At 55.8% G+C, this 26,101-nt stretch overlaps 5 protein-coding genes across 5 annotated transcripts; 2 read left to right on the plus strand and 3 right to left on the minus strand.

The window, feature by feature from the left end:
* Positions 1 to 549: 549 nt before the first annotated feature.
* Positions 550 to 1,690, minus strand: ATG3 (Autophagy-related protein 3; the record flags this gene model as incomplete). The annotated part of the gene is made up of 3 exons (XM_037327675.1): positions 550 to 603; positions 659 to 1,130; positions 1,185 to 1,690. The coding sequence occupies 3 exons, from the start codon at positions 1,688 to 1,690 to the stop codon at positions 550 to 552; spliced, it is 1,032 nt and encodes a 343-aa protein (XP_037174050.1).
* A 910-nt stretch (positions 1,691 to 2,600) lies between these two features.
* Positions 2,601 to 3,602, minus strand: cwc24 (Pre-mRNA-splicing factor cwc24; the record flags this gene model as incomplete). The annotated part of the gene is made up of 1 exon (XM_037327676.1): positions 2,601 to 3,602. The coding sequence occupies one exon, from the start codon at positions 3,600 to 3,602 to the stop codon at positions 2,601 to 2,603; it is 1,002 nt and encodes a 333-aa protein (XP_037174599.1).
* Positions 3,603 to 7,636: 4,034 nt separating this feature from the next.
* apsA-0 (Anucleate primary sterigmata protein A) lies at positions 7,637 to 13,382 on the plus strand (the record flags this gene model as incomplete). Its single annotated transcript, XM_037327677.1, has 3 exons — positions 7,637 to 8,092; positions 8,148 to 13,206; positions 13,261 to 13,382. The coding sequence occupies 3 exons, from the start codon at positions 7,637 to 7,639 to the stop codon at positions 13,380 to 13,382; spliced, it is 5,637 nt and encodes a 1,878-aa protein (XP_037174598.1).
* A 5,706-nt stretch (positions 13,383 to 19,088) lies between these two features.
* On the minus strand, positions 19,089 to 24,301 carry rev3 (DNA polymerase zeta catalytic subunit; the record flags this gene model as incomplete). Its single annotated transcript, XM_037327678.1, has 2 exons — positions 19,089 to 24,013; positions 24,067 to 24,301. 2 exons carry the CDS (start codon positions 24,299 to 24,301, stop codon positions 19,089 to 19,091), a joined length of 5,160 nt encoding a protein of 1,719 aa, XP_037174601.1.
* Positions 24,302 to 24,693: 392 nt separating this feature from the next.
* SLU7 (Pre-mRNA-splicing factor SLU7) lies at positions 24,694 to 26,079 on the plus strand (the record flags this gene model as incomplete). Its single annotated transcript, XM_037327679.1, has 1 exon — positions 24,694 to 26,079. One exon carries the CDS (start codon positions 24,694 to 24,696, stop codon positions 26,077 to 26,079), a length of 1,386 nt encoding a protein of 461 aa, XP_037174600.1.
* Between the last annotated feature and the right edge of the window lie 22 nt (positions 26,080 to 26,101).

Below are 26,101 nucleotides of genomic sequence, written 5' to 3' on the forward strand. Positions count from 1 at the left end.
AAACACGACCACATGCTTGCAAACTCCAAAGAGAACCCACAGAGAAAATAAGCGTTTGTGGATCGACGCCATGTTTTTCAAGGTGGTGATTATCACCAAGACAAATTGAGGAGGCGCATGGCGAGGCACATAGACTCTGGACGGCGGCAAACCAGAGAATGTGACCGTGAGTAAACGTCAGAGACGTCTAGATGCTAGTCGAACTCAGCTGAAGTTCGTCTGCGCTGGAAACTTGGTCCGCTGTCTACGAAGAATCTCACTTGCCCCTGCCTCATACCTCTCTTGCTGGGTGCTCCCCTCCCGAACACACAATGTTAAGACCGAAAAGACGCCGCAACTCACGCAATGCCTGTCCATGCTCATGAACGCACGATGACCCGAGTGAAAAACAATGCCATAGTGTCTTCTTGACTTTGTAGTCTAATGGAATTCTCGTTATCGCCGTTACCCGTAATCTAACCCCGTGTCCAAATCTGATAATGAAAACCCGCAGTGGTGTGCAAGCCGTGAGGAAACAGACTCCTAACCCAGAACCGTGCCAAAGGGCATTTACACTCCCATCGTGAAATCGTGTTCGATGCCAGGTGTCACACTGGCCATAAACTGCGTTTCTGTTAGCAAACACACCGGCCATGCCCCCAACTTGCGTGATGCGAACCTTCAAGAAAACAACCAGGTACTGATCCACCCGGATAGCAACCTCCTGGTCGTCAACCTCGCTTTGCTCGACCTCCTCCCACTCGTCGTTCTTATCGGCGATGGCCTGGGCGTCCTTAACATCGAGCTTGCCGAGTTCGTCTACAAGGCCTTCCATGCCCTGGTCACCTCCCACAGCCTTGCCGGCCCTCAGCTTCTCCCGGCGGATGCGGAGCGCGGCGTCGGCGCGGTCGAGCAGTGTCTTCATGACAGAGGCGTGCTTGCAAGGGTGCACGCTCGCCATCTTGATGTTGTTGGCGAAGAAGGGGAAATCCTCGAGCGTCACCGTCTTGTCCTTGTAGTCGCCGACGATGTCGTCCATCATCGACTTTGGGGGAAGAGGCTGCCCGTTGGGGTTGTAGCCTGACAGGTAGAGGCGGGGTGTGCGGTAGTAGGCTGAGTACATGATGTAGAGGGTGTATGTTCGGCGACCACTTTTGCAGGTGTCAGCATCACATTGAGACGATTAACCCGGGGCCAGTCCATACCTGTTCTTGTTCTCTCCTGCGTCGGGAATGATAGCCTCGTCGTCATCCTCGTCCTCCATGTCCGGGATCTCGTCGTCTTCAACAACCTCCCTCTCGCCGACGTTGCCGGAGTCGTCCACCGTCCGAATCTCCTTCACCTTCAGCGGCTGCGAGCTCGCCAGACCGCCCGTCCGCAGCCAGCCATCCTCGTCGTCGTCACCGCCTCTAGCGCCTTCGACGACAGCCTCCTCGTGTCCCGCGTCGCCAGCAAAGTCGTCGTCCAGCCGGCGGTTGCAGGGGACGTTGCGGGTGACGAGATATTGCTTTCCAGGAGGCAGGTAGCTGACGCGACGGCTGTCGGCGTCGGCGTCGCCCCAGGACCAGGTCGGGAACTTGTAGACGAGGTAGTCGCCCGCTGCGACGAACTCGTCGGGGGTGATCTCGCCCGTCTGGCGGAAGGTCGACTTGTTCGATACCGGGGCGTAGCGGTCGCGCAGGGTGTTTACGGTCGAGTAGAGGAGATTCATGGTTGTTTGCTGCGGGCACGTGGGTGCGTGCGGTGTGTGTTCGGTCGTGCTGTTGCGTTAAAGATGGCGGGGTATGTTGGATAGTCTGTACTCGTTGTGATGCGATGCGATGCGATGCGCGCGGGTCTGTTGCGGTGCTCGGCTCGCGGGGCTGGAGATGTAGTTGGTAAGAGTGAAGTCGGCGTCGCGGCCCGGCTCTCTGTCGTCACCGGAATGATGTAGCCTCTGAGGTTCCGCCTGATGTGATGACTGGGAGTAGAGCTGTGGCAGCTGTTCCGGCCGATCACATGGATGGCGGGGTTGTCTCACGATTGGACAGGGAAGCAGGTGGCGGGGTGACGCCTGCCTAGGGGCTTATCTTATCGGTGCTGGTGGCTCTTCGGTGAGGTAGGGAGCTCTTGACTTTGAAATGGAGGTGACGGGATCTCGGAAGACACTGGCACCATTCATAGTGACTGAGGAGGAGCACGGATCTCATTTGCCAAAGCCGTTTGAACCGTCTTGAGTGTGCCTCTGCCACCTACGCAGTGTTTTGTGTAGGTGGTGCAGCACAGGCACTTGCCGATCCCGCCTGAAACTCGCGTCTGCTAGCTTTCTTGTTTCTGGGCGTGGGTGTTCTCAAATTCCATTTAGAAATCATGAAGCAAATCGGAACTATGGAGTCAAGGATGCGATGAAAGAGACGGTCATGCAAACTAAACCACAGCCTGCGAGACGATTCTGCGCACTTCATGAGTTGGAGGACAATCTGTAGTTTGGAGCTTTGTTGCTGGTGACTGGTTTCAAGGTCAGGTTTGCATATTTACATGGAATATCTCCCACGCCCAGATTACACTTCTGATGACGCTTTTTGCAAACCTCATTGGTCGACCCTATTTTGGCCAAATAGACACTGGTATCTACGTGGGACTCATTCTTCTTCCTCATCGCTGACCTCTTCACCGGCTTCAATCGCCTCCTGGCGCCTCTTTGCAGCGCGTTTTCTCTTGCGCTCCAACAGCGTCTTCAAGCGCGAGGCAGAGTTGAAGACGCCGTTTGTGCCTGCCCCGCAGGCAGCACACGTCGGGTCTTTTCTGTACCTCTTGAGCGCGCATGGCTCGCAAAAGTAATGCCCGCATCTCGTGATGATCGGCGCCTTGTACGCTTCTGTACAGATAATGCACGCGAATGGGATGTTCTCCAGCATCGCGTCCTCCTCATCGTCATCGTCGTTCTCCACGTTGGTCCTGTCCGCGCTCGCTACCACGGTGCCTCCTACGTTCTTCTTGCCCTTTGTGACACTCTCCCATTCCTTATCGAGCTGCCAGCCCGCCTTGTAGTCTTCACGAGCGTGCAGATACTTGCAGTTATCGCCAAATCCACAGAAACCCGTTTTTTTATAATCTTTGCATGTGTCCGGAGCGAAGTCGGTTACGGTGATGGTTCTGATATTCGTAGGTGCCTTGATGGGCCCTACTGTTCGGCTTGGCGCATCGGGGTTCTTCTGGATGAACGATGTCTGGTTTGCGAGCCCCTTGTATGTTCCGTCAGGCGCTTGCGATGGCTTCGACCGTGTCGAACCAAGAAGGTTCTTTGCGTCGAGCGCGTCCTTGCCGTCCTCGTCATACCAGTTGCTGTGTTTTGTCGCATCATTGCTGTCCGTTATGGGTACATTACGATCGGCTTTGAAGACTGTGGCTGATAGCTCCTGCCTCGAGGCGGCTTGGTCTTTTGAGGATGCGGTGATGGCGCCGGTCTTCTTCCGTCTCTTGACCCTTTGGCCCGTTTCGTCTTCGGAGGAGTAGTCGGAATCGGAGTCGCTGTTGGCGGGTGGTGGCGTGGCGGGCCTCTTGCGGATATTGGCCTTGCCCTTGGCGCCTCTCTTCTTGAATACGGCAACGGGAGCAGCCGCTGCGTCTGCGCCTGCGTCCATGTCTGAGGTGTCACCTGGACGGGCTCGCTCGTGGGGGTATGTGTGTTTGATGAAGGACGGACAGTGTGTATCTCGCCTGCGGGAGATTTTGTCTTCGCTCGCGGTGTGCGTGTGTTTGATGAAGAATGGAGAGTATTTATCTCGTCTGCCGGAGATTTATCAAGTAGTAATTGGCAAAGGCGGTAGTTGAAATGAAGTTTGGGTGATCCTGGGGCGCTTCTTTAGCTTGGGCGTCGATCGCAACTGATGAACTTCTAGAAGGCTGAAGATCAAGCCACAAGGCTGACAAAGCGCGTGGCTTGAGCTGGGCGACAATGGTGACGGGCGAGGCCAATCAGCTGACGGGCGGGGCAGCTGGGGCTGGGCCGGTGCCGGTTGACAGGTGCAAATCAGCGGTATACCAGGGCATGACATGATTGGGCAACAGCGGGGTCATTACGAGAACCTTGCAGGGGTGAGCTTCCACGACCGGCTAGCGCAGACTCATAGCGGAACCACTGGACCAGGCTAAAATTGGCCAAAGTTATGCGGGCAACGGCCAGCAGCCTGCAGGCAAAAACACATCGAGCAGATCGCGTGTCTTTTTTGTTTTGAAGCGATGAGATATGGCGGTATGGATTGGCGGGGGAAGAAGCGAGAGGTGGTGGATGAGTTATGCCTTGCCGACGCCATGCCATGCCATGCGCGATGCGACTGATTGCTTGCATGATGCCGCGCCGCGCTGGGGAAAATTGGCTTGGGGGCGCACCCGCGGGGACGAATAATCCGTACTTTGGAGGTTATCGCTCTATCTACTGCGCAACTTGTTAATGAGGAGGTTGGGAACAAGGTCGCCAGGGTCAAGGGCCGTGTGAGGACGAGGTTGTGTTGTTGAATCTGACCCCCTCGATTGGCTACGGCTTTGGTTGTGGAGGGATAACCAGCTACAAAGAGTGTATGACTCTGAAGGGTAAAAGATGGGACGAACGAGTAAACATTGCCCCTCGATGGTGCATGAAGCCATCGTAAAACACATGCCACTGAAGTCTAGTCAGACTCCCGATAGGTGCTCCGGAGCTTACCTTACCTGAAGAGCGCAGTAGCATGCAGAAGCTGTGCTGCGTGCAGCAGGAGGCGCCCCAGCATCTGACCGTACAGTGCCCTGTACTCATTCTGTGTAACTGAGGAGGAGGAGAGTGACACCCTGTGTTTGTGCTTGTGCTGCGATCTGATTCCCCAATGCCTGGCTGCAACCGGGTGCGGCGACCCTGCAACTGTCGTCACAGTGGCTTCGCAGTGCCTCGCCGGATGGATCCCCAGAAGCTTTCGCTAAGGCATGCTGAAATTGAAGGCTCCCCAGAAGGGGGTCGAGCTGAGCTGGGGCAGTTGTGGTGATGATGATTATGATGCGCCGGATGGATGACGGCCAGGGGAGTTTGTTGCTTGGTTCTGGGAAGTTGGCTCTGCCCATGCCATCATGCCGTCTTAAGAAGATTCAGGAAGCAATAACGGTTGGCGAGGGGAGCTTTGCACACCAGCTCAATAGCGCTACCGAGGGTCAGGTAGTTAGTTGGGTAGCTACGCCATGAATAGGCGTGCGGTGGCTTGACGGGAAAGGCGAATTATCGAAAAAGGCACGCAGCGTACTGCGCGAGAGCACACGATGCGTATGTAAGGTACATGCGTTGTCGGCGCATCCCGGCGAGAGTTCATGTACCTGATCCGCCAACACCCACATACTGTAAGGTACCCGAGTTGCACACTTTCACACTTGCACAACTCAAGAGTGGCAGCTCCACGGTGGAACCCTGAAGTGCACCTGGTCGTGGTTCATTGGAGAGGATGGAGACGTTGCCAACAATCCCAGGCAAGTCGCTGAGAAAACCCTGGGTCAGACAGGCATTCGCAGGCAAATGGGACAGGCTCAGGCTTGGGGCCTAGTTCACAAGCGAACGGGCAGAGAGGAGCTGGCTCTCTCGTCAAAACCTCATGTGCTGGGTCCTGCTCTTTCTGGTCCTGGTCTGGATCCATTCTGCGGTCGAAGAGGACGGGAGGAAAACACATTCTCAATATCCCCTCGCGTCTCCTCTCTCTCATTCTTTCTCCTCTTTCCCATTAACCCTCGCCTCGCCTCGCCTTACTAACCCCCTTCTCCCTCCTTTCCCTCCCTCCACCCCTCTCTCTGTTTTTCGTGCCGACGCCGACAACCGCGACCGCGTTTCTTTCGTCCCTCACTTCTCTTTACGGACCGCCACTTTGTATTCGTAGTATTCGTATCACGAAGTCGAACTGACGACCGTAATCGGAAACCAACCACGCACAGGACACAGATCAGATCAGATACAAGAGACGTAATAATCTCTTTTCTCTCTGGGCTGTTCATGTCTATGCTGGTTCGGGGCATTTTGTTTTAATTTTACCCTTCTTGTCACCCATCTTTTTTTATTTCGTCTTACATCACCTTGCCCTGTACACATTTAGGTGTCGCGTTTACTCCCACCTTCCCTACCTCACCTCACCGCGCGGTACCAACCATCATCCAGCTTGGTCGCCAACCTACAGGTATCTTACCTGCATCTACCCGACCCTACTACCCTCACTACCACCTCCCGTTACCCTTTTTTTTTTTCATTTTTTTTTTTTTTTTATCTATTATTCTTGTCACTCTTTTTTATCTTTGCGCAAGTCTTCGTCGTCCGCCCACAGCCCACTCCGTCCGCCGCAGCGCACTCTCATTCGTTTCCGACCGATCGACCGACCGACTTGCGACCCTGCGAATACCCAACCAGCGGCCACACAGAGAGAGACACAGAGTCAGTCACCACCTCGCCAATTGGAAAGCTGCAGTCTGCTTGTTGCCCGTCGCCAATCCAACGGCGACCTGTCACTGTCGCTCCCACGCCCACCTGACTCCTCCACCGCCGCCGCTGCGCACACCGTATCGCACTGCATTGCGGGCATCCATCGTACAGCTCAGTGCCGCAATCGCTGGATCTGCAGATAGTCAGCCTTTCCCAGGGACTGACTGAGACTGAGACCTCTGCTCCTCCCGAACACGCCAGATCATTTGCTTTTTCTCCCCCTGGCATCGTTCGCCCGTCCCAACCGAGACTCCGGGAAACGGCAGACCTTTCCTAGTAATACCTTTGTCTCTCCTTCTGGCGGTTAATTCCTCATTGTCTTTTTTACCCAGCTCTTCGGCAACACCTGTCTAAAAGACGTCGTCTTCCGCCCGGTCTTTTCAGCTGACCTCATTGCGTCCGTGTGTGGAGAGCAACCTGGAAGAAAGAGAGAGAATTCCGCTGGGACCTGACGTTCTAGCGCTGCAAGCAAAGCAAGTCAGTGGTGCGGGCGCGTCTAGCTTAGGGCCATCCCACCAACCCCGTCCCATCCCATCCCATCCTCTCTAGCTGCAGCCCCCGTGCAGATACTCTAGGCCAAACAACAAAGCCGACAGGCACTGCCCTGCTTTCCTGGGCACATCCTGCTGGTCGCGTAGCCCATTTCTGGCCAGCGGCTCGATCACACAACCCGGACCGGGAACCACCACTGCTGGGGACGCATTCCAGTCAACAACACACAGCCTGCACCCGCTGTCTGGGGGGGAAACAAACAACAAAGTCAAAGGTCAACAAAAAACATCACCTCTCCCCTCCCCTCGTCCCAAGCTGTTGTTTTTTCCGTTTTCGACCATACGGCCACCGCGATCCCCTCTCCGGACCCCTCTCCTCCTCTTAGGTTCTTGTCCTTCTTTTTCTTGTCCGACCTGTTGTGTCGACAAACTTCCTGCTAGGTTCTCCAGCAGAACGGCAGCCGGCTCTGCACGCCCCGCGCTTCCCTTGCAGCATCAGCAGCAGTAGCAGCAGCAAACACAACCTCGTCCACCTCGGCCAAACTACCGGAGCTTGCTTGTTCTCGACCCGGCCGCCAATTGCGACAACCACAACCACCACCCAGACACCGAGGCGATAATAGGACAACAACCTACACCGGATAATTGCACTGAATGTGGCCGCAACGAATCTAACGGCGGCGCCCCCCTCGTTACCACCAACATGGCTACTTCACTCGCCGTCGATAAACCACATTTGCCGCCCGGCGATGCGGATGCGAACGACCCCTTCGTCTCTCCCCCGGGTCCCGCCAACCAGCGATACTCTGGATACGACAGCCAATTCTTCGCACTCGGCCCCGGCGCATCGCCCGACCAGGCCAAGCGCGCATTGCAAGCACACATCGCCGACACCGAACGTCGCCTAGATGAGGCCGGAAAGCTGGGAACAGCTTTGGTTCAGCAGCGCAAGGAGCTTGCCGAGCGCTTGAAGGAGGTAGAGGAGCAGCAGACTGAAGGAAAGCTCACACCAGACCTGCGCTCAAAACTAGTCGAAATCGAAAAGGAATTCAATGATGTCGCCCGAGAGACTGCACGGGCATTTTTGCCCAAGCAAAGGGTACCCAGCAACGAGGCTGCTGGAGGTTCGCCCTATGTTCCGGACGGCAAGATGGGAAGAGTAAGTTTCGCATCTTCTGATGATGCGCGCTCTGGCGCTAACCTCGACGCTGCAGCGCTCCGTCAGCCCCTCAAAGTTCGAGAACATCGCCACAGGCTCGCCCTCCAAGTTGGGTGTACCAAATCGCAAAGTCCGCAACCAGCCTTCAAGTCGCATACACGATATCGAGTTCGCCGCCGAAATCAGCACTTCGCTTATCGCACAAGTCCGCAACCTTCAGTCCCTCCTCGCCGAAAAGGATGAGGAGCTCAAAGACACCAAGGCCGAAAAGTCAAGGCTAGAAATCGAGACGGAGAGCTTTCAGCAGCGCGTGAAGACACTAGACGAGAGCGAAAACAGGTACAAAGATGAGAACTGGAACCTCGAGACACAGGTACACGACTTGGTCGCTGCCCAGAAGGATGCCGCCGATCGCGAAAAGAAGTTGACGCAAAGTCTCAATGTCCTGCAAGCAGAGAAAAATTCGGCGCAGAAGGAGCTCGACGAGGCTAAGGTCTCTATCGCCAAGCTGACCGAGGAGCACGAGAGATTCGCCAGGCATCTTGACCTCGACTTGACAACGGCCAAGAAGAATGCCGCCGTCGCCGAGACGGAAAGAAACGCGCTGCAGCGCAAGGTCGATGACCTGATGAGCCAGAACCAAGAGCTTGCCAGAGCCATCTCCTCTCAACGTGGACGCCTGTCTGACCGCGATTTCGGTCGTCTCCCTAGTGACGAAGACCTGGACAGCGGAGCGGACGGCTTCACCCCCGAGCACTCACCGCCGCCGTCCCCAATCAAGGGAACTCCCCGCCACGCCATGCTCGAGTCCGAGACTCTCAAGAGCTCTCTTCTGCACGCTCAGCGCACCATTCAGAGCCAGAAGACGGTCATCCACCGCGAGAAGACTGAGAAGCTCGAGCTTAAGCGACTGCTTCAGGACACCCGCGATGAGTTGGAGAAGCTTCGCACCGACGCCGCTCCTGCTCCCGCTCGCCGCAACCGCAAGGTCGAGTCTAGAGAGTTCAAGAAGCCTTCCCGCGGACTGCTTGGAGGTCACCGTCACAGCCGCAATGAGATCTACACCGACGACGCTGAGTGGGAGGAAGCTACAGAAATTGGCAGCCCCAGAACATCGCCTACCTCTTACTCGACCTCGACTGTTCGCAGACCCGGCAGCAGGATGCAGATCACGGACACCAGTGATCAGTTCGACACAGCCAATGAGACTAGCGATGCCGCCTTCGAGACCGCGAACGAGCGGGGAACTGAGACTGAGGACTTCCAGACCGGCGCCGAGGATCTCTCCGGTTCTGATTCCGGAACCGAGACTGAGAGCCCGTCCAAGGGCCGCGAGCTCCGCCAGAACTTCGCGCTTAGTGGTGGTCGCAACTCCTACGACAGCACTGCATCGACCTCAGCGGATGAAGACGACGACTATGTCGAGTACGTGCGAACACCGACATCGCAACACTCTCATCAACGCATGCGCGTCAAGCTTAGCCGGGGACTTCTCAACCGCCGCTCTAGGCAGGCGAGCGAGGAGCCAGCCTACCAAAGCAGCCCGGCCAGCGCCGCCACCGGCAGCGCTGCTGGAACACCTCAAGCTGGTGGTCAAAGCCTGTTTGCTGAGCTTGCTGAGCTCGAGACCAGCGATGCCGAGTCCGTCGAAGGCACTCCCAGCCGCGCGAGATCTGCTACCCCGAGTGCTGATTCGGAGGTTTCTCAAGCCACGACGACCATTCCCTCGTTGTCTCTCACCACTCCCGACACCAGCGGCATGACGGACCCCGTCAAGAGGCCAGCTGCTCCCAGACCTGCTATGGTTGATTCCGGAATGATGACTGAGCCGATGGTCCGCTCTCCTCCGATGTCACCCGTCAGCGTTGTCCACGATGACCGAGATATCCCATCACTTGGTTCTTTGGTGGCCGCAAACCAGATCTCCGACGGACTCAAGTCTCGGCCGCTGTCCACGATTTCCTACAGCGATGCAGGCGCTCAGTACGACATGGACGAGAAGCTCGCGCAGTTCCCTATGCCGCCATCCCCCGACAAGCAGTTCGTCCTGCCGCCACTGCCCGAGCTTAGCATGTCTTCAATCGATATTCAGGACATCGAACCCGTCGTGGAGCCTGAGACGCCTCTGCCGGCGCCAGCCCCGCTCACTATGACATCGATTGTGTCTGAGGCGGTTGAACCCAAGGCTGAGCCTGAGATCGTGCCTCCAGCCCCTGTCTTGGCCTACACCCCTCTTGTCTCGGAGGTTGTTGAGCCCAAGGCTGAACCTGAGGTGCCGCCTCCCACGCTGAGCATCTCATCCTTCCTTTCCGAGGCGGTTGAGCCCAAGGCGGAGCCGGAGGTGCCACCTCCAGTGTTGAGTCTTTCTGCACTCCACGCACACAACCTCGAGCCCGTGGCCGAGCCACCGGTTCTCCCGCCGGCACTCAGCCTGTCTGCGCTGCAAGCTCATGACATCGAGCCAATTGCGGAGCCTGAAGTTCCTCCTCCAGCTCTCAGCCTTTCGGCCTTGCATTCCCACAACCTGGAGCCGGTTGCTGAACCCCAGGTCCTTCCTCCAGCTCTGAGCCTTTCTGCTCTTTACGCACATAACCTCGAGCCCATCGCCGAGCCCGAGGCTGTGGTTCCTACGCCCGACCTCACCATGTCTGCTCTTGTGTCTGAGGACATTGAGCCAAAGGCTGAGCCCGAGTCCGAGGCCGTCAGGGCCGTGCCCGCACCTATCCCGGTTCCGACGCCGGCGCCGGCTCCAATTCTTAGTCTCTCGTCCATTGCCTCAGAGCACGTCGAGCCCAAGGCCGAGCCCGAAGTCGTTCAGGAGACTCCTGTTCTCAGCCTCTCTGCGCTCTATGCCCACAACCTTGAGCCTAGAGCAGAGCCTGCCGTTTTGCCTCCTGCCCTCACTCTGTCGTCCATTGTGGCGGAGAATGTCGAGCCCAAGGCAGAGCCCGAGATCGTTCCTCAGTTGGCGTTCTCGTCAATCGCGGCCGAGAACATTGAGCCGAGGGAGGAGCCTGAGATCATCCCTGCTCCGCCAACTCTCAGCCTCACAGCGATTGCCTCTGAAGACATCGAGCCCAAGGCTGAGCTCCCCCCGACTCTCACCTTGTCTTCGCTCTCATTCGCCAACATTATGCCTCTTGCTGAGCCTGAGGTACTGCCACCGCCGCCTCCTGCGCTTAGCCTTTCGTCCATCGCGTCGGAGAACATTGAGCCGAAGGCTGAGCCCGAGGTCCTCGCGACTCCCCCTGCCCTGGCGTACTCCAACATTCACTCCCAGGCCGTGTCGCCCCGCGCCGACCCCGTCCCCTCCTTGGACTTCTCTACGCTTCTCTCCCAGCAAGTCGAGCCTGTTCAGTCGCCTGAGGCCAAGATTCCCAAGCCCAACTTCGCGTTCTCGAACATTGAGTCGATCGAAACTCACCCAATCTCGCCTCGCAGCCCCAAGCGGGACGGCTTCATCATCCCTGCCGACATGGAATCGCCATTCGATGAGGATGTGCCCAGAACGCCCAAGAACGGCCTCATGGGCTCTGTTTTCGGTCGCGGCAAGAGCAAGGCCCAGGCCGACCCCATCATTGCGGAGGACGAGACCCGACAATCCCCTAGTGAGGTTCGACCGTCTGAGACACCTGAGTCTCAGCGGCCCTTCAAGGAGATCTCGACCAACGCCAACGGTCGCCCTGCCCGCAAGGCCACGATCCAGACGACTGACATGGGCGCCCAGACTTCGCTCACAGCTGAGGCAATCGATGAGATGCTCTTGGCCAAGGCTCAGCCTGTCGAGGCTCAGGACAAGTCGTCGGTTTTCATTGGCACTCCCAACTCTTCGGGCACTGTTCGCATTCGCCGCCCGTCTCACGACAGCCTCAGCAGCATTTCCACCGAGCAAAAGATGGGAAGACCAAGCAGTGCTAGCAGCAACCGCATGCTTAACCAGCCGCTCCCACCGCTGCCGACGGGCCACAAGGAGGCTATCGAGGCGGCAAGGACTGGCTCCAGAGCTGGATCGTCACAGGGAAGCATGGGCCCCCCTCTGTGGCCCGCTTCTGCCATGAGGAGCCAACGACCGCAAACCCCTAACGGCGGACGGCCGCAGTCTCCCCTGTCAATTGTCACCAAGAACTCGGCTACTCCTCGCATGGCTCGGGCTGGTCCTTCATACGGAACCGCCGAGGTTGCTGTTCAGTCCCCGACTAAGCTGTCGACCATGAGCAGACAATCATCGGTGTCCTCCTTCGTCTCCGAGATTGACCATCGCTTCAACCCTCGTAACGAGCTGGGTGGCATGGACCCATCTGGATTTGGCGCCAACACCGACCCTCGCATGATCCAGGCCATCACTTCCACCATGATTGGAGAATACTTGTGGAAGTACACCCGCAAGGCTGGCCGTGGAGAAATCTCCGAACACAGACACAGACGGTACTTCTGGGTCCACCCATACACTCGCACCTTGTACTGGAGCGACCGTGACCCGGCAGCTGCCGGTCGATCTGAGCTCCGTGGCAAGAGTGTCCCGATTGAGGCTGTTCGTGTGGTGACGGACGACAACCCCATGCCCCCCGGCCTCCACCGCAAGAGTTTGATTGTTATCTCTCCTGGCAGAACGATCAAGTTTACATGCACAACCGGCCAGAGACACGAGACATGGTTCAACGCTCTGTCTTACCTCTTGCTCCGCACAGCCGATGAGGGCCAGTCTGACGTCGAAGAGATGGCTGGGCACATTACCCAGGCCGATGTGGACGAGTTCAACCCCCAGTTTGGCCGTCGCACCAACTCCACGGCTCGCCCACGGCCGCCTCCATCCGTGTCCTCGTACAACTCGAGGACGACCCGCAACCAGTCCCCTGCGATTGACATGTCGATGAATGTCCCTACTCTGACCCCCAACAAGGGTCAGGCCCAGAGACCTTCCATTGGGACCCTGGGAAGGATCAGCGGCTACTTTAACACCTTCTCCAGCATGAGGAGCCGCAGTGGAGTTGCCCCCAACTCCAGCATTTACGAGGCCAGCGAGGTGCACGATAGTGCGGAGGACCTCCGGGAAATTATTGAGAGACAAGATCGGGATGCCGACCGACTGGAGAACGTGCGCGCCTGCTGCGATGGTAAGTCTGGTCCGCAAGAAGCCTCACATTGCAACGATGCTAACAAGTTCACAGGCAAGCACGACGTTGGTACACTTCATCACCACTCTAAGAGAGGCCAGCCTTCTGGCTCCCACTCCCACTCTCAACCCGGACGTTCTGCGTCTGCCATGAGCACCTTAAGGTCGCGAGCCTAAGCTGGTGGTTCGCATTCCCATCGAACATCTCCACGCGGCTGTTGAGCAGCCTTCCTTCCCAAGTAATTTTAAAAGCAATGAAGCATTCTTCCCATCCACTCGCTACGCCACAACTGGCCCGGGGGTACCATCCCCACTCTCATGATCAATTCGCTCGCACGCAACGGATCACGACGTCTATGACAACCTTCTCCTTGCCGTCTAAACAGCCTGGGATTACCCTGCATGCCCAAGGCACCATTCTCCTTCCGTTTCCGACCTAATCAGTCACGACTTGCATCCAGGACACCGCGTCCTACGACCAATTTCCTTTTTGCGCGTCTTAGTCGAATGACTCTTGATCACGAAACCAACCACCACCACTACCGCCACCACTGCTAAAACCAACCCGCGAAAAAAAACCACCGGGGATTGCCAAGATCCAAACTTATCTGGATCATGCTGGCTCTTTCTTATCTTTTTTTGTGTCCGTCTCTTGTTGTACTACGGGGAGCAACCTGTTCTTGTTCCGTATGGGGAGTTGGGTTAATCAAACTTGCCGAGCTCTTCATTTCACCGGCGTGTCGAGGCGAACTGGGGGGACCCGTGGATTAAAGCATGCATGGATTGGCATTGGGCAAATGTACCACAAACACAAACCACCGCGATGGGAATCAGTGTGGAGTTTTCCTCTTTACCGTTTTGCTTTACACAGCGCGGCACTCTATTGTGTTTGTTGGCACTCACACACCAAAAAAACAACAATCTTCTATGTACAACCTCTCTCTCTTGTTCTCTAACTCTCTCTTTTTTTACGTTCAGTATTAAGCTGGGGCGTGGCTCCGGCAGTCTAGTGTAGATGTAATGCCTAAAGTTGATTCTGCCCTTGATCATTTGGCGCGCGCACGCGTTTGCGTTCTAGCGTGACTCGGGAACAGCTCCGACTGGGATCATCCCGCGACTTGACATGTGATATTTCAGGCGCCGTTTGTCATCTGTCACCGCCACCCGTAAACGGGGGATGGCATTTCGAGGTTAGCTTCTTTGCTTGTCGTAATTTCGGTCCGGACGGATGAATAGGTCCACTGGCCAGGCACAAAGTCGACGGTTGTCTTGATAAAGTGTGGATATGCTATTCTCAGCCCGGGGACACTAACCATCATATGTACAGGAACAGTTTTTCAAGCGTCTGTTGCGTGCTCTCTTTCCTCCTTTATGCTGCTGCTGCTGTTTGGTAATGATCATGGTATCCTGAAATAACGCCCCTTCCGTTTGCCCGAACCCGATTTACCCTAATCCCAGAAACCCTGATGCCAAAGAAACAAACAAAAAATTCACTATTTAGCTCGTCGCTGCCGTGGGAGCCGCAGTTCCATTACTTCCCGTGATGATGGGCTTCTTGTTCTCTTCCTCGTATACGTCGTTGGTGTTATCGTCTTCCATCCACGCGGAGTAGTCATCGTCATCGTCCATGTTGGCGGGCACCGCCTCGATGGGGCTCGTGCGCCTCTCGGGGAGGGGCGGCGGGGTGCGACTTGCTTCTTCGCTGGCGGTGCTGCCGCTGCTTCCACGGCTCTCGCGGGAGGGAGCGGTCGTAGAGATCGGTTCCTCATAGTCTTCCGTGTCTTCGGCCCATGGCTGGACGTATGCCGGTGGAGGGCCGTCCTCGTCCATCGGGGTTGTGGGCTCAGAGTCGAGGGGCGCTTCGACGACAAGCATGTTTTCGCCGCCGTCGTTGCTGTTGTCGATGTGGCGGCGTGAGGGTAGCGGGGGAGGCGGCACTGGTCTGCGCTCCGAGCGGTCCGACTTGCTTTCAACCAACGGGGGCGGAATCGGCTTGCGAGCCGGCCGGCTTTCGGACAGCGCAGCTGAATGGGGTCGCTCAGGCAGCTCTGGAGGGGATATAGGCTTCCGCTTCTGCACAGGGATCGTGGTGATTTTTGAACCCTTCACGGGAGGCGGGAGGGGTGTGCCGGGTGGTGGCAGAGGTTGTCCTCGTCCCATCGGTTGGTTCAGGTCTACCGGCGGATTTTGCTCACTGGCGTTTCCATTCCTGGCGTCCTTGTGTTTTTGGAGAGCGTTCCAACCCCACTGCCTTGCTGTGACTGCAGCATTTGCGACGGCAGCAAGCGTGGTGCGTTTTCCTTCGCCGTTTGTAGAAGCAGCGCTCGATGCCACCGTGCTATTCGTATCTCGCCTGAACAAGCCCTTGGAGATTGAGCCCGTAGCGCTCTTGATCGAGGCTGCTTTCGAGGATGCCGCCGTTGTTGAGCTTGGATCTGTTGACTCGGTCGCTCGTAATGACTCGGCGGACGATGTCGTGCTTCGTCTTTTGTTAGCTACTGGCGTTTGATCGGTCTCGTTCTCATTGTCAGTAGCTTCGCGAGAGGACGCAGAGGACTGGCTTCGTGCTTTCGCGACGGGTGGTGGCTTTGCGGGAGTATCGGTGGGTGTCGCGGCAGCGGAGTTGCCTTGGGATCTTGCTGACAGCGCTGCCATCATACTGGATGCGTGATCCGGCGGTGAGCTGGACGGCTTAAACATGTCTGCGTGAGCCGCATCCGTTCCGACCACTGGGTTCGCTGGACTCGATACGGATGGCGATCTAAACGGCTTAGGCTTAGATGCCGGTGATGTAGGCGAGCCCACGACATCGACGCTTGTGGACGAGCTGTTCAAGGGGCTGCTAGTTCCCTTGCCTTGTATCTTCCTGCCGAACAAGCCAGGGTGTGACGAGTTCTCAACGATCGGCATGCTGTGACTCTTCTCGAACGGCCTCATATCGCTTGGTCTGAGGTCGCTTTGCAGGTCCCCTGTGTCCTCCAAGCGGTCAACCCCCTCCACATCGCCCTCTTGTGCGACGTGAGCCTCCATGCTAGGCGAGCCGACGACAGCGTCATCGTCTTCCCAGATTCCGCCTCGCCACTTCTTGTGCTCCGTGTTAAAGAACGGCATATCGTCCCAGAACGGTTGCACCAAAGTTTCCGCAATAACCTCCTTAATCCGGTTTTCAATCTGTCGTAGAATAATGGTGTAGGTGATTTGCCTAGCACTGACAATGGGCTCGATGGTCATCTCCACTTTCGGCTGGCTCTGGAAGGAGAGCCAAATTCGGTTACTCGGTGGCGGCTTGATCTTGAAGAGCATGTGTCCTTCAAGCTTCTTCAAGACGACGGCGAGAACGAGGTCGACCTCGCGGACCTTGAAGCGTGACCCAAGGTCGATGCGAGCTGTCGCAGCCACCTCGATTCGGAAGTTTCCAGTGTACCGTACATCTGCCTCCATCACACACTCGCCCTCCACGTTCAAGTCCCTGTGGCGAGGGTTAGTGATGATGGGGGCTGATTCGCCAGTTTCAATCCCGCGGATGGCAATGTTAGTGAGGAATGACGGCCGCTTCACCCGCGCAATCTTCTTAGTGAGCTTCTCTCGAATCAGGTGTTCCAAATCGGTCGTTTTGTATATTCCGAGGAATATGCGTCCAATCATGGCATTCAGCCACCGAGTAGACAGATGCTCCTCGGACGAGTGCAGCTTCTGGACCAAAGAAATAATGTTCTTGACCTCAAATTGCTTCGGTTTGGGCGCTATCCGGTCATTGCCAAAAGTCTGCTCCTGGTTGCGGAGCAAAGCGAAGTAGAAGTCTTCCTTTGCTGAGCAGTTCTCCGAGAAGAGGTAGAACGGTTTGGAGAGCTGACTGTCCGGACCAACCTCCGGGCCATCTGGCCTCCTCGACAAACATAACGCGTTCCGTTTGATGTACAACTCTCCCTCAGGCGTTACGTCTCCTCCGGAGTATATACTGACATCGTGGTGCGCAAGTGATATAACGTGTCGGACCTCGATCTGCTCGTCATCGTCAAAGAGCATCAGATGCCCATGCCTGGTACTTGTCAGTCAAAGTCGTGAGGCGCATGGACAGGGTGCACCGACCTGAGAACAACATAGAAGACGTTGCCGGCGTTCTTGGGACGCTGGCTCAACCCGTTCCTGTCCAAAGGTCCTGGTGTCGGCTTCCGCTCGAAGATGCTCTTATACATGGTCTGGTAGACGCTCTGGCTCGGCGCGGCGACGGTAGTCGACCCGGTGGGCGTGGCTCGCTCGATGGGCTTCGCGTTGATCCCCATGGGCGTGTATTCACGGCACACGGCGAAGTACCCCGCTGCTACGTCGTTATCCTGGGTCGCAGGCCGCTTCGCCGAGCCGTCGTCCTTATCGCCAGCCTTTGCGGCTTGCAGAGCCGTGAGATCGTCCCCGGGCTGCACGACGGAGTCCTGACCGCCATCGGCGTCAAGGCTTGTGTCGGCATCCTGGCGGTAGGGCAGAGTCAGGTAGGCATGAACGAAGACGGCGACGACGACCAAAGGTATGAAGGTCAGGCCTCCCAGGAGATAGGTGAACAAGAAGCCGGTCCAGCCCCCCATGGCTGCTGTCGCTTCACCTCCGTCTCCCAGGCGTTCGTCTGTCGCGCGGCTGCACTACAATCTGCAGTGCTGCTAGCAGATGGGTATGACGAAGTGGAGGGGTGTTGTCGGGAGCATCGGACGCTTGTTTCTGCTGGCGTGAATCTCGGGGTGGTACGATTCGATGTTTCGCGGGGAGGGAATGGAAGCTCTTGTTTCAGGACGAAGGCAAATAAACACACGATTTAGCAAATGCGACTTTTCAGAAAGTGGACAAAAAATCCCACGCGGGTTTCTAGGTCTTGGCCGCAGGACGGCGTTTCTGGATCGAAGATGGATCAGGTAAGACCAGTGGGAGGTCAGGTAGGCAGGTACTCTGGTCACTTTTGGAGCTTCCGGCGTCCAATGAGTTGCTCGAATGCCGTCATGTGATGGAGTTGCGGCGGGTGCCTTCCATATGACAGCTGGCTTGTAAGCACCTGGGCAAGTAAAGGTAGGTACCTACAGACAGCCTGTACAAAGACCCTTTGACTTTGGGGGCGAGAGTGAGCGCTGTAAGGTTGAGTTGTGGCCGGCCCTTCGGAGGCGTTCTCAGGTCTGACCTTGTGTGGATACGCAGGGCGGCTAGTGGGAGTCGTAGCGCACCAAGAGCCTGAGAGTGCCGAATGACCCGCAGACCGCTGTTCGTCGGCGGGAGAGCAGCAGCTCCGATCGGGTCGGCAGCCCACATCCCTGTCTACCCCGCGAGAATCACTGGGAATGGGTCCCCTGAGCAGCGTGAGGTCACTGAGGAGCAGCAACCAGCACTACGCACTACGAAGGTAACGGGTCATGACAGAAGCCCAGACACTCTAAATTTGGGTTGACTGTTTGGCTTTGAAGAAAGACTTCTCAGGCTTCATTAGGTGTCGATACCTAGTCATAGCAAGTCGCCTCACTTTCTTCAAGACAGGGTCAATCTGGCGCGACGAGATGAAGGGAACCATTTCATTGCGGGGACCAATCTACATGCCACTCGCTTGGTGGTGTATCGCATCAGCACTTGAATCGCCCTCTTCTCATCTCCTTAAAGCACAATGAAGTCAATAACACGTCTTAGCGTATTTCTTAGTCCATCGTGTTGGACCAGTTGTATCCGTGCAATCTCCAGCTACTTTCCGTGTGTCTTTGTTGCGACCTTCCAACCGAAACCACCGCCCGCCCAACAGTGACATCATAGCTCTTTATCAACCCAAGGCCGTTGCATCAGCCAAACCGTCCCTCACAAACGCCGGGGAAGAGGCATCCCACACCAACATGGTATCTTGATTAAAACAAAAAAGCCTCACCATTCCAACGATCCCTTCCCTGCCTTTAGTACTAGTTCCTGAATGACCGGATCCAATGCGCTCTTCTCTGTCTTGAGTCTCGCGCTTTGCTTGACGCGCGAGTAGAACACGGGGCAGTCTTTGCTGTCGCAAGGGACGTCGTCTGCTGCAGGGAGTCCCGAGCAGCTTCGGCAGATTCTGACCACTTCCATGTACTTTCTTTCTTCGTGATTCAGGCGCGTCTGAAGGTTGAAGAGAGACGACGGCGCGTCTTGCTCGCACTTCGGGCACAAGACGCCCTCCACCTGCATTTTGGCGTTGCATGAGATGCAGGATGCAGACTTCAGATACGATTCTAGAGTTTTCTTGGCCATCCCACCACCGAGTGTCTGGTCGACGCGACGGATTCGCTGCACCTTGGGCATCTCGTCGTACCACTGCCGGACGTTGGCGCCCACCAGGTTGAAGATCCTCTCCAGCGGCGGGATGAGGTTCTTCGAAATGTAGTATTCCGCATCTAGCTGGGAGTGCGAGTCCTTGAGGAGGTCTTCCGGGGCAACGCAGCGATCGATGAGACGCGCTCCTGGGGCACCAGTGATAACTACATACGGCACTCGCTCTCCGTACTGTGGCTCTGCTCGAGCATCTTCAAGCATCCTTTTCGTGCTAATCAGTGCGCCGGGCGGCGGTGGGCCTTTGTCGCTGTATGTTCCGAGCTTGACTTCTCTCGCGTAGCAAAAGTCCTGGACCGAGACGGACCCACGCATAATCTTTTCGCATTGTTTCTGGAAATACGACTTGACCTCGCTCAGGTTCGCCGTCTCAAAGAGAATCTTGAGCGCCTTCTCCTCGATCTTTTGCTCTGCAGGCGTACCGTCTCGTCGGACAGTCTCGATACCTTTTGCATCAAAGTCCGGCTTGACCTGGTCCTTGCTCTCGTATTTGTAGCCCACGTAGCGTTTCTTCGCAAGCAGCACGCATGGGTGGTACACCTTCTCGAACTTAAGTTTGATAGGCCGCGGGTTCATGTCGGTGATGGCCTTGGCGATCTCGTTGCCAATGTCGAAGGCTTGGTCTTTGGTCCGGCCCTTGAGGTAGACAAACAGACTGTCAGTGTCACCGTACACAACTTCAGCCCCCCAGCGCTCTTGTGAGTGGATAAACGCAATGGCTCTTTCCAGCGTTTCTCTTCCTGTTTGCACAATGCTGTCGGCGATTTCGGAGCATGGCATCCGACCAGAGAAGGACGCCGATGTATAACCGTAGGTGACGTTGGCAAGGAGCTTCAGTGCGAGCTGTCGGTTGTTAAGCAATTGCTGCAACGTCTTGTCGTCCTTGTCTTGCTTCATCCCACTCTTCACCATGACTCGAGTTTCCAGGATCTCACCAAGCATCTTTGCGAGCAAAGACTTGCGAATCTCAGGCCTCACATACATCATCCCGTTGGGGGTAATGTTGATGTGGTCTTTCAGGAGCTCCAGAAGTCGCTTGTGTCTCTGATACTCTGTGAATCCCATCTTGTTCATCCCTCTCCAGTTGACAATACGGCCGAGGAAGGTTGAGTAGCAGAGGTTATAAGCGATCATGACGCTGGGATACAGACTTTGGAAGTCGAGCACCAGGAGTGGGCTGTTGTAGAATGCGCTCTGAGGCTCCATAACCAGTGGGAGACACTCAAGTGCATTTTGACCACCGACCTGCTTTCGGCTAGGAGAGACAAGCATGAAGTTCTCGGGTTTGGCGATCCTGAACATGATAGACTCGACCTTGAACTGCGACCCACGGGAGAACACGGAGAAGAAGTCTACTCCCAGCAGTCGGGCCTGCTCACTGGTCCTAGGAATCAGTTCATTTGATTCTAGGATCTGAATGTCAATCCGTGTGCGAACAAGATAGTAGCGCAGCAGCTTATCGAGATCCCGTTGCTTGCTGCTCTTGTACCATTCCGTCAAGGTTCTCCAGGAATAGTGAGGTATGCGGCGGTGGAGCACATGCCACACTACGTTTTCCATGGTGTACTGGAGCAAATTCAGCTCCCCTCGCATGGCTCGCCAGATGTTGATCATATGTCTCCCTGTGACACGAATAGTTGAAGTCGTGTTGAAACCCCAACGATCATTCTCTTTTCCGATTCGGCCATGGGAGTTGCTCTTCATACGAGAAAACTCGTCGCAGAGGTCATAATCGTACTTGAGTCGGGCCCTCTCAATAAGGTAGCCCCATGAACTGCCGTGGACCTCGTAGCCCGTCAAGATATCAGGATCGTGGGCCCTGACAATCTCCACCATGCGGACCATTAGATCCAGCTCAGATGACTCTTCCAAGATTTCTGCTGCGATGTATCGTCTCATCCGCGCAGCAAGCTCACCATCGGGTGAAAGAACGACAACACCAGCAATAATGCCGCCAGCCGCGTTCTGGCTAGCGCTGATCGTGCCGTCTGCCTTGATAGACCAGAAGATGCATTGAACCTCGTCCTCTTCAGGATTCGGGACAAATTTGCCTCTCGTGTTGACATGCACCTCCAAAGCCATGGTACTCATATACTGAGCCTCATGTTTGACGCTCGTTGACTTCCTTTTCGGCGAGTACTTGAAACCATGCTTGTTCTTTGGCGTAGGGCCGTCGATTTGAGAAAGGTAGCGTTTTGAAGCTTGCGGGGTTCCTGCAAGTTTTCCATCGATTTTCTTCGGGCCCTTTTTCGGAGGATGCTTCTTCTCCCACCATTCTTGCACTTCCTCAAATGATGGTGGTGGTTGAGCTATCTCCCAACTTCGGTATGAGCAAATCCTACCTTGCGCCTCATAAGCTTGGTCTGTCTTGGTCCTATCATACGGCGTGTCTGGCTTCATTCCCACACTTGCTGCAGATGTTCCAGACGGATCAAAGTCTGCAAGGTAGGGCAACGTGTTGCTCTCGAGCCGGAACTCCCGACCAGCATATTCTCGTGGCCGAGGAGGGACATCCTTTTCCTCGCCGTAATATGCATCTTGGTAGATCGCATCGGGTATTTGCAAGTCCTTCAAGGATGACGTGATATCCTTGAGAACGGGAGGCAGCGTTCCGATAATGAAATGTCTCTTGTTTGAAAAAGTCCCAAGCGCCGTCTGCGCTCGATGAAGAAGAGTTTCCGTCCCAGTCGAATCTTTGGGCGGACTCGCGATACGGACTTTCTTGGGTGTAGGGTTAGAGTCAAGCTTGGTACCTACGGTATCTGGAGCGAGGTTGAAGGACACGTGCTTCTGGGACTCTTTCTGCTCTTGCTGGGACCCCCGAGGCTGGCTCTTTTGGCTCAGCCGAAGCCTGGTGGTTGGGTCTTCCTGGCTCTTGACTACCGGGAAGGACAATTGTTGATTCGCCATCGGCTTCCCATCAGGGCCTTGAGAAGAGCGGGGGTTGGTTTGGGAGTTGGAAGGAAGCATCACAACCTGTTTCATTTCCGAGTCTCCTTCTGCTGGAAGGCTCGCTTTTGTGGTGACAGGAGGCGCAGAACGTGGTTGTTTTGATGGTTCTGTGGTGTCTGTTCGGGTACGTTTGATTGAAGGCGCCGCTGGATGAGGTGACACTGACCTCTTTGCTGCCACTTTCCGTTGCGTGCTTGAGCGCGCCTCTTCCTTCGATCTGGAAACGAGACCCTCCGCCTCGGCGGCATCAAGCAACTCCTGCCAAACAGGCATTACAGGCGGAGTGCCAGTTTTGAGACTGCTTGTACAGATGCCCTCGTATGGTGGGAGCGAAGGATCTCTCAGGCCCTTCACTGTGGTGTTTGGAGCCTTCACAACATGATCTCCATTGGCCTTATTGCCTGCCACATTTGCTTTCGGCTTTTGACGCCCCGGTCTCTTACTCTCATTTTCAGCAGCCGGGTCTAATTGGTCACCCTTCTTCAGACCAAGTTCGTCCAACTGCATGAGGGCCTCCCCATCAGAATCGACCGGAAAGGGGTCAAAGTCTTCACCGCCTAGTTCAAGAACGCCCTGCTCGTCGACTTCGATACTGCTCGCGGGGTTTTGGTTTGATGGGGCGTGGTTGGAAGGCAAACCTAAGGCGGGCAAGAGGTTGGTCGGGTACAAATCTTCTACAGACTGGAGCGCTGTTTTGACGTTGGATTCCAGGGGTTTATGCTCAACAAAGGTGTCGAAGTCTGGCTCAGAAGTGTCTTCTGGGTCCTTCTCGGCTTCGATGAGCCTAACCACTTCTTCTTGGTACTCCTCTTCGTGAATCCATCCTTGCGGCTGCGAGTCGCGTGCATTTGCTGACATCGAGATCAGAACTTCAGCTGGAAAGGGACTGCTGCCAGGGTCTGCGTTTGGCATCTTCAACTTCCGCCGGCGAGTCTCATCCTTCCAAAGCCCTGCCATGCTGTAGACCAATTTGACATCCGCAGGAAGTGGCTTCACCCGCTCCACAAAGTCATGATGTAGCCTGCGTTCTTTCACCATCCGGCGGTTGATGATATTTTGCACGCAAATATCAACTTCGACAGAGCAATGACTGACCCTGGGCAAGCTCAAGTCCTCCAGCACACGGCCTCTTGGGATGGAATGGTCGTGCCAGAGGTGCTGGGAGTTTCCTTCCACATCGTAAGACGGTATTGGGCCTCTGAAGAAGACATCGGACGCATCCAGATACCCGCAGCCGTACAGGTTGTAGTCTGTCATGAACTGCAACAAGTACTGAAGGTGCGCTTCGTAAGGCTGGAACTTCTTCTTCAGAATGACACCCTGTTGAAGCAAGTCGGCCAGCCTTGTCATGACGATCGGGTTGAACATGTAGATCTTGAGAAAGAATCTGTAACCGACATGAAAGCCGTAGAAGGGAACACCCTTCACAAGGGTGATTCGCGCCACGAACTTGGCATTATCTGCATATTGATCACGCCGATAGCTGACAGCCAGGGCATGATCAATGGAAAGATGAAGGCGATATATGTACGCTCCCACTGTACACTTGATGAGATTGTGATATGAAACAAACCGGAGAAAATACACTTACCATCCTCTGGCTCCAAGCTGCCTTGATACTCGACGTACAAGTACGGGAAAGCCCCATGTATATGAGCGCATACTTTCTGGCCAGTTTCCGTTGAACCAAAAACTCTAACGACCGGGACCTTGGGGCCCTTCTTGGCTTGTGCAGGGCCTATGTCATTGCGAAGCTGGGGGTCGTAACGTGTTGGTGTCGCCTGGTAGTGGTCGATGCAGTTCAACCTCACCCTGAACAGGTCCATCGTGGCTGCGAGCGAGACTCATGGAGGATGAGAGGAGGCGGAACCGACAGAAATCATGGTAAGCAGGCACCGAACATGCTGGAGCACATACTGAGGGCGTTTGTCTCCTTTGGGAAGCTCAGCGGCGACGCGACCTAGTCGTGTTGTTGCCGATGGGAAGCGCGTCACTAACGCCTGGGATGAGCGGTGTCACGTGGCGATAAGATTGGAACCAGCCACAATCTAATATCTCAGCCACGCTTTCGGATTTGCTCAAGCTCGGCCTCACTTTCGTCGCGTTCGCCATTTACCTCGTCAAACTTGCCTACCTATTTCTTTGCGAGGTGCGCTCGGCATATCTCGTCCCCCCTTCCCGACCAAGCAGAACGACGCACTCCTGTTCAAAAGCCAAGATGCCTCCACCACCCCCCCGGAAACCCGACCCGAAGGCCTCAGGCGCCGCTTCAAAGGAAGAGAACATCTACATCCCCTCTTTCATCAGTAAAAGGCCGTTCTACGCCGGCGAAGAAGGCGACCAGACCGATTATCTCGAGCATCAGCGTCTCCAAAACAAGAAAAATGATCAGTCAAAATGGTACGATCGTGGCAGGAAGGCTGGTCCGGCTGCGACCAAGTACCGCAAGGGCGCTTGCGAGAACTGCGGCGCCATGACACACAAAGCCAAAGACTGCCTCAGCAGACCGCGCGCGAAAGGCGCAAAGTGGACTGGCAAGGATATCCAAGCAGATGAAGTCATTCAAGACGTCAACCTCGGCTGGGACGCCAAGCGAGACCGCTGGAACGGATATGACCCCAAGGAGTACCGGAATGTCGTGGAAGAATTCAACGAGATGGAGGCGCTGAGAAAGAAGGCACTCAAGAAGGGCGACGCTGAGGACGAAGATGACGGCGACAAGTACGCAGAAGAGAACGATATGAGCAAGCACCAGAGTACTGCTACGCGCCAGCTCAGAATACGAGAGGACACCGCCAAGTATCTCGTCAACTTGGACCTGGATTCGGCTAAATACGACCCGAAGACGCGATCCTTGGTGGACGGAGGTGCGACTGCGGACAAAGCGGCAAATCTCTTCGCGGAGGAGGGCTTCATGCGCGGCTCGGGCGATGCCAACGAGTTTGAAAAGGCTCAAAAGTATGCCTGGGAAGCGCAGGAGAAGAGTGGTGACACCACGCAGCATTTGCAAGCGAACCCTACCGCCGGAGAGTTTTATCGCAAAAAAGAGAAGGAGGAGGCAGAGAAGAAGCGCGCGGAGAGGGAGAAGAAGCTCAAGGACATGTACGGCGACACTTCGCAGTACACGATGCCTGAAGAGATGAAGAACCTCATCACTGAGTCGGAGCAGTACGTTGAGTATGACGAGAGCGGCCTCATCAAGGGTGCGCCGAAGGTTATCGCGAAGTCCAAGTACCCCGAGGACGTCTACATCCACAACCACACCTCCATCTGGGGAAGTTGGTGGTCTAACTTTCAATGGGGTTACGCTTGTTGTCACTCGGTAGTCAAGAACAGCTATTGCACGGGCGAGGAAGGCAAACAGGCATGGGAAGCTTCGGAACGCCAGCGAACTGGCCTTGCCTTGGCTGCTCAGGAGGAGGCTCCTGAGGCTCCCAAGGAGGAAGAGAAGCAGGAGATCCCTCCTGAGAAGGTGGCAAAGAAGCGAACGGTGGAGGAGATGATGGGAGGTGTATCAGAAGCCGAGATGGAAGAGTACAGGAGAAAACGGACGGCAGCAAACGATCCGATGGCAAAGTTCCTGGGCAAGGATGAATTGGTTTAGACTATCGAGGCATTGCATTGGA

Source organism: Colletotrichum aenigma, assembly GCF_013390185.1.
Source record: "Colletotrichum aenigma strain Cg56 chromosome Unknown KSG_Cg56_contig08, whole genome shotgun sequence".
Lineage (NCBI taxonomy): Eukaryota > Fungi > Ascomycota > Sordariomycetes > Glomerellales > Glomerellaceae > Colletotrichum > Colletotrichum aenigma.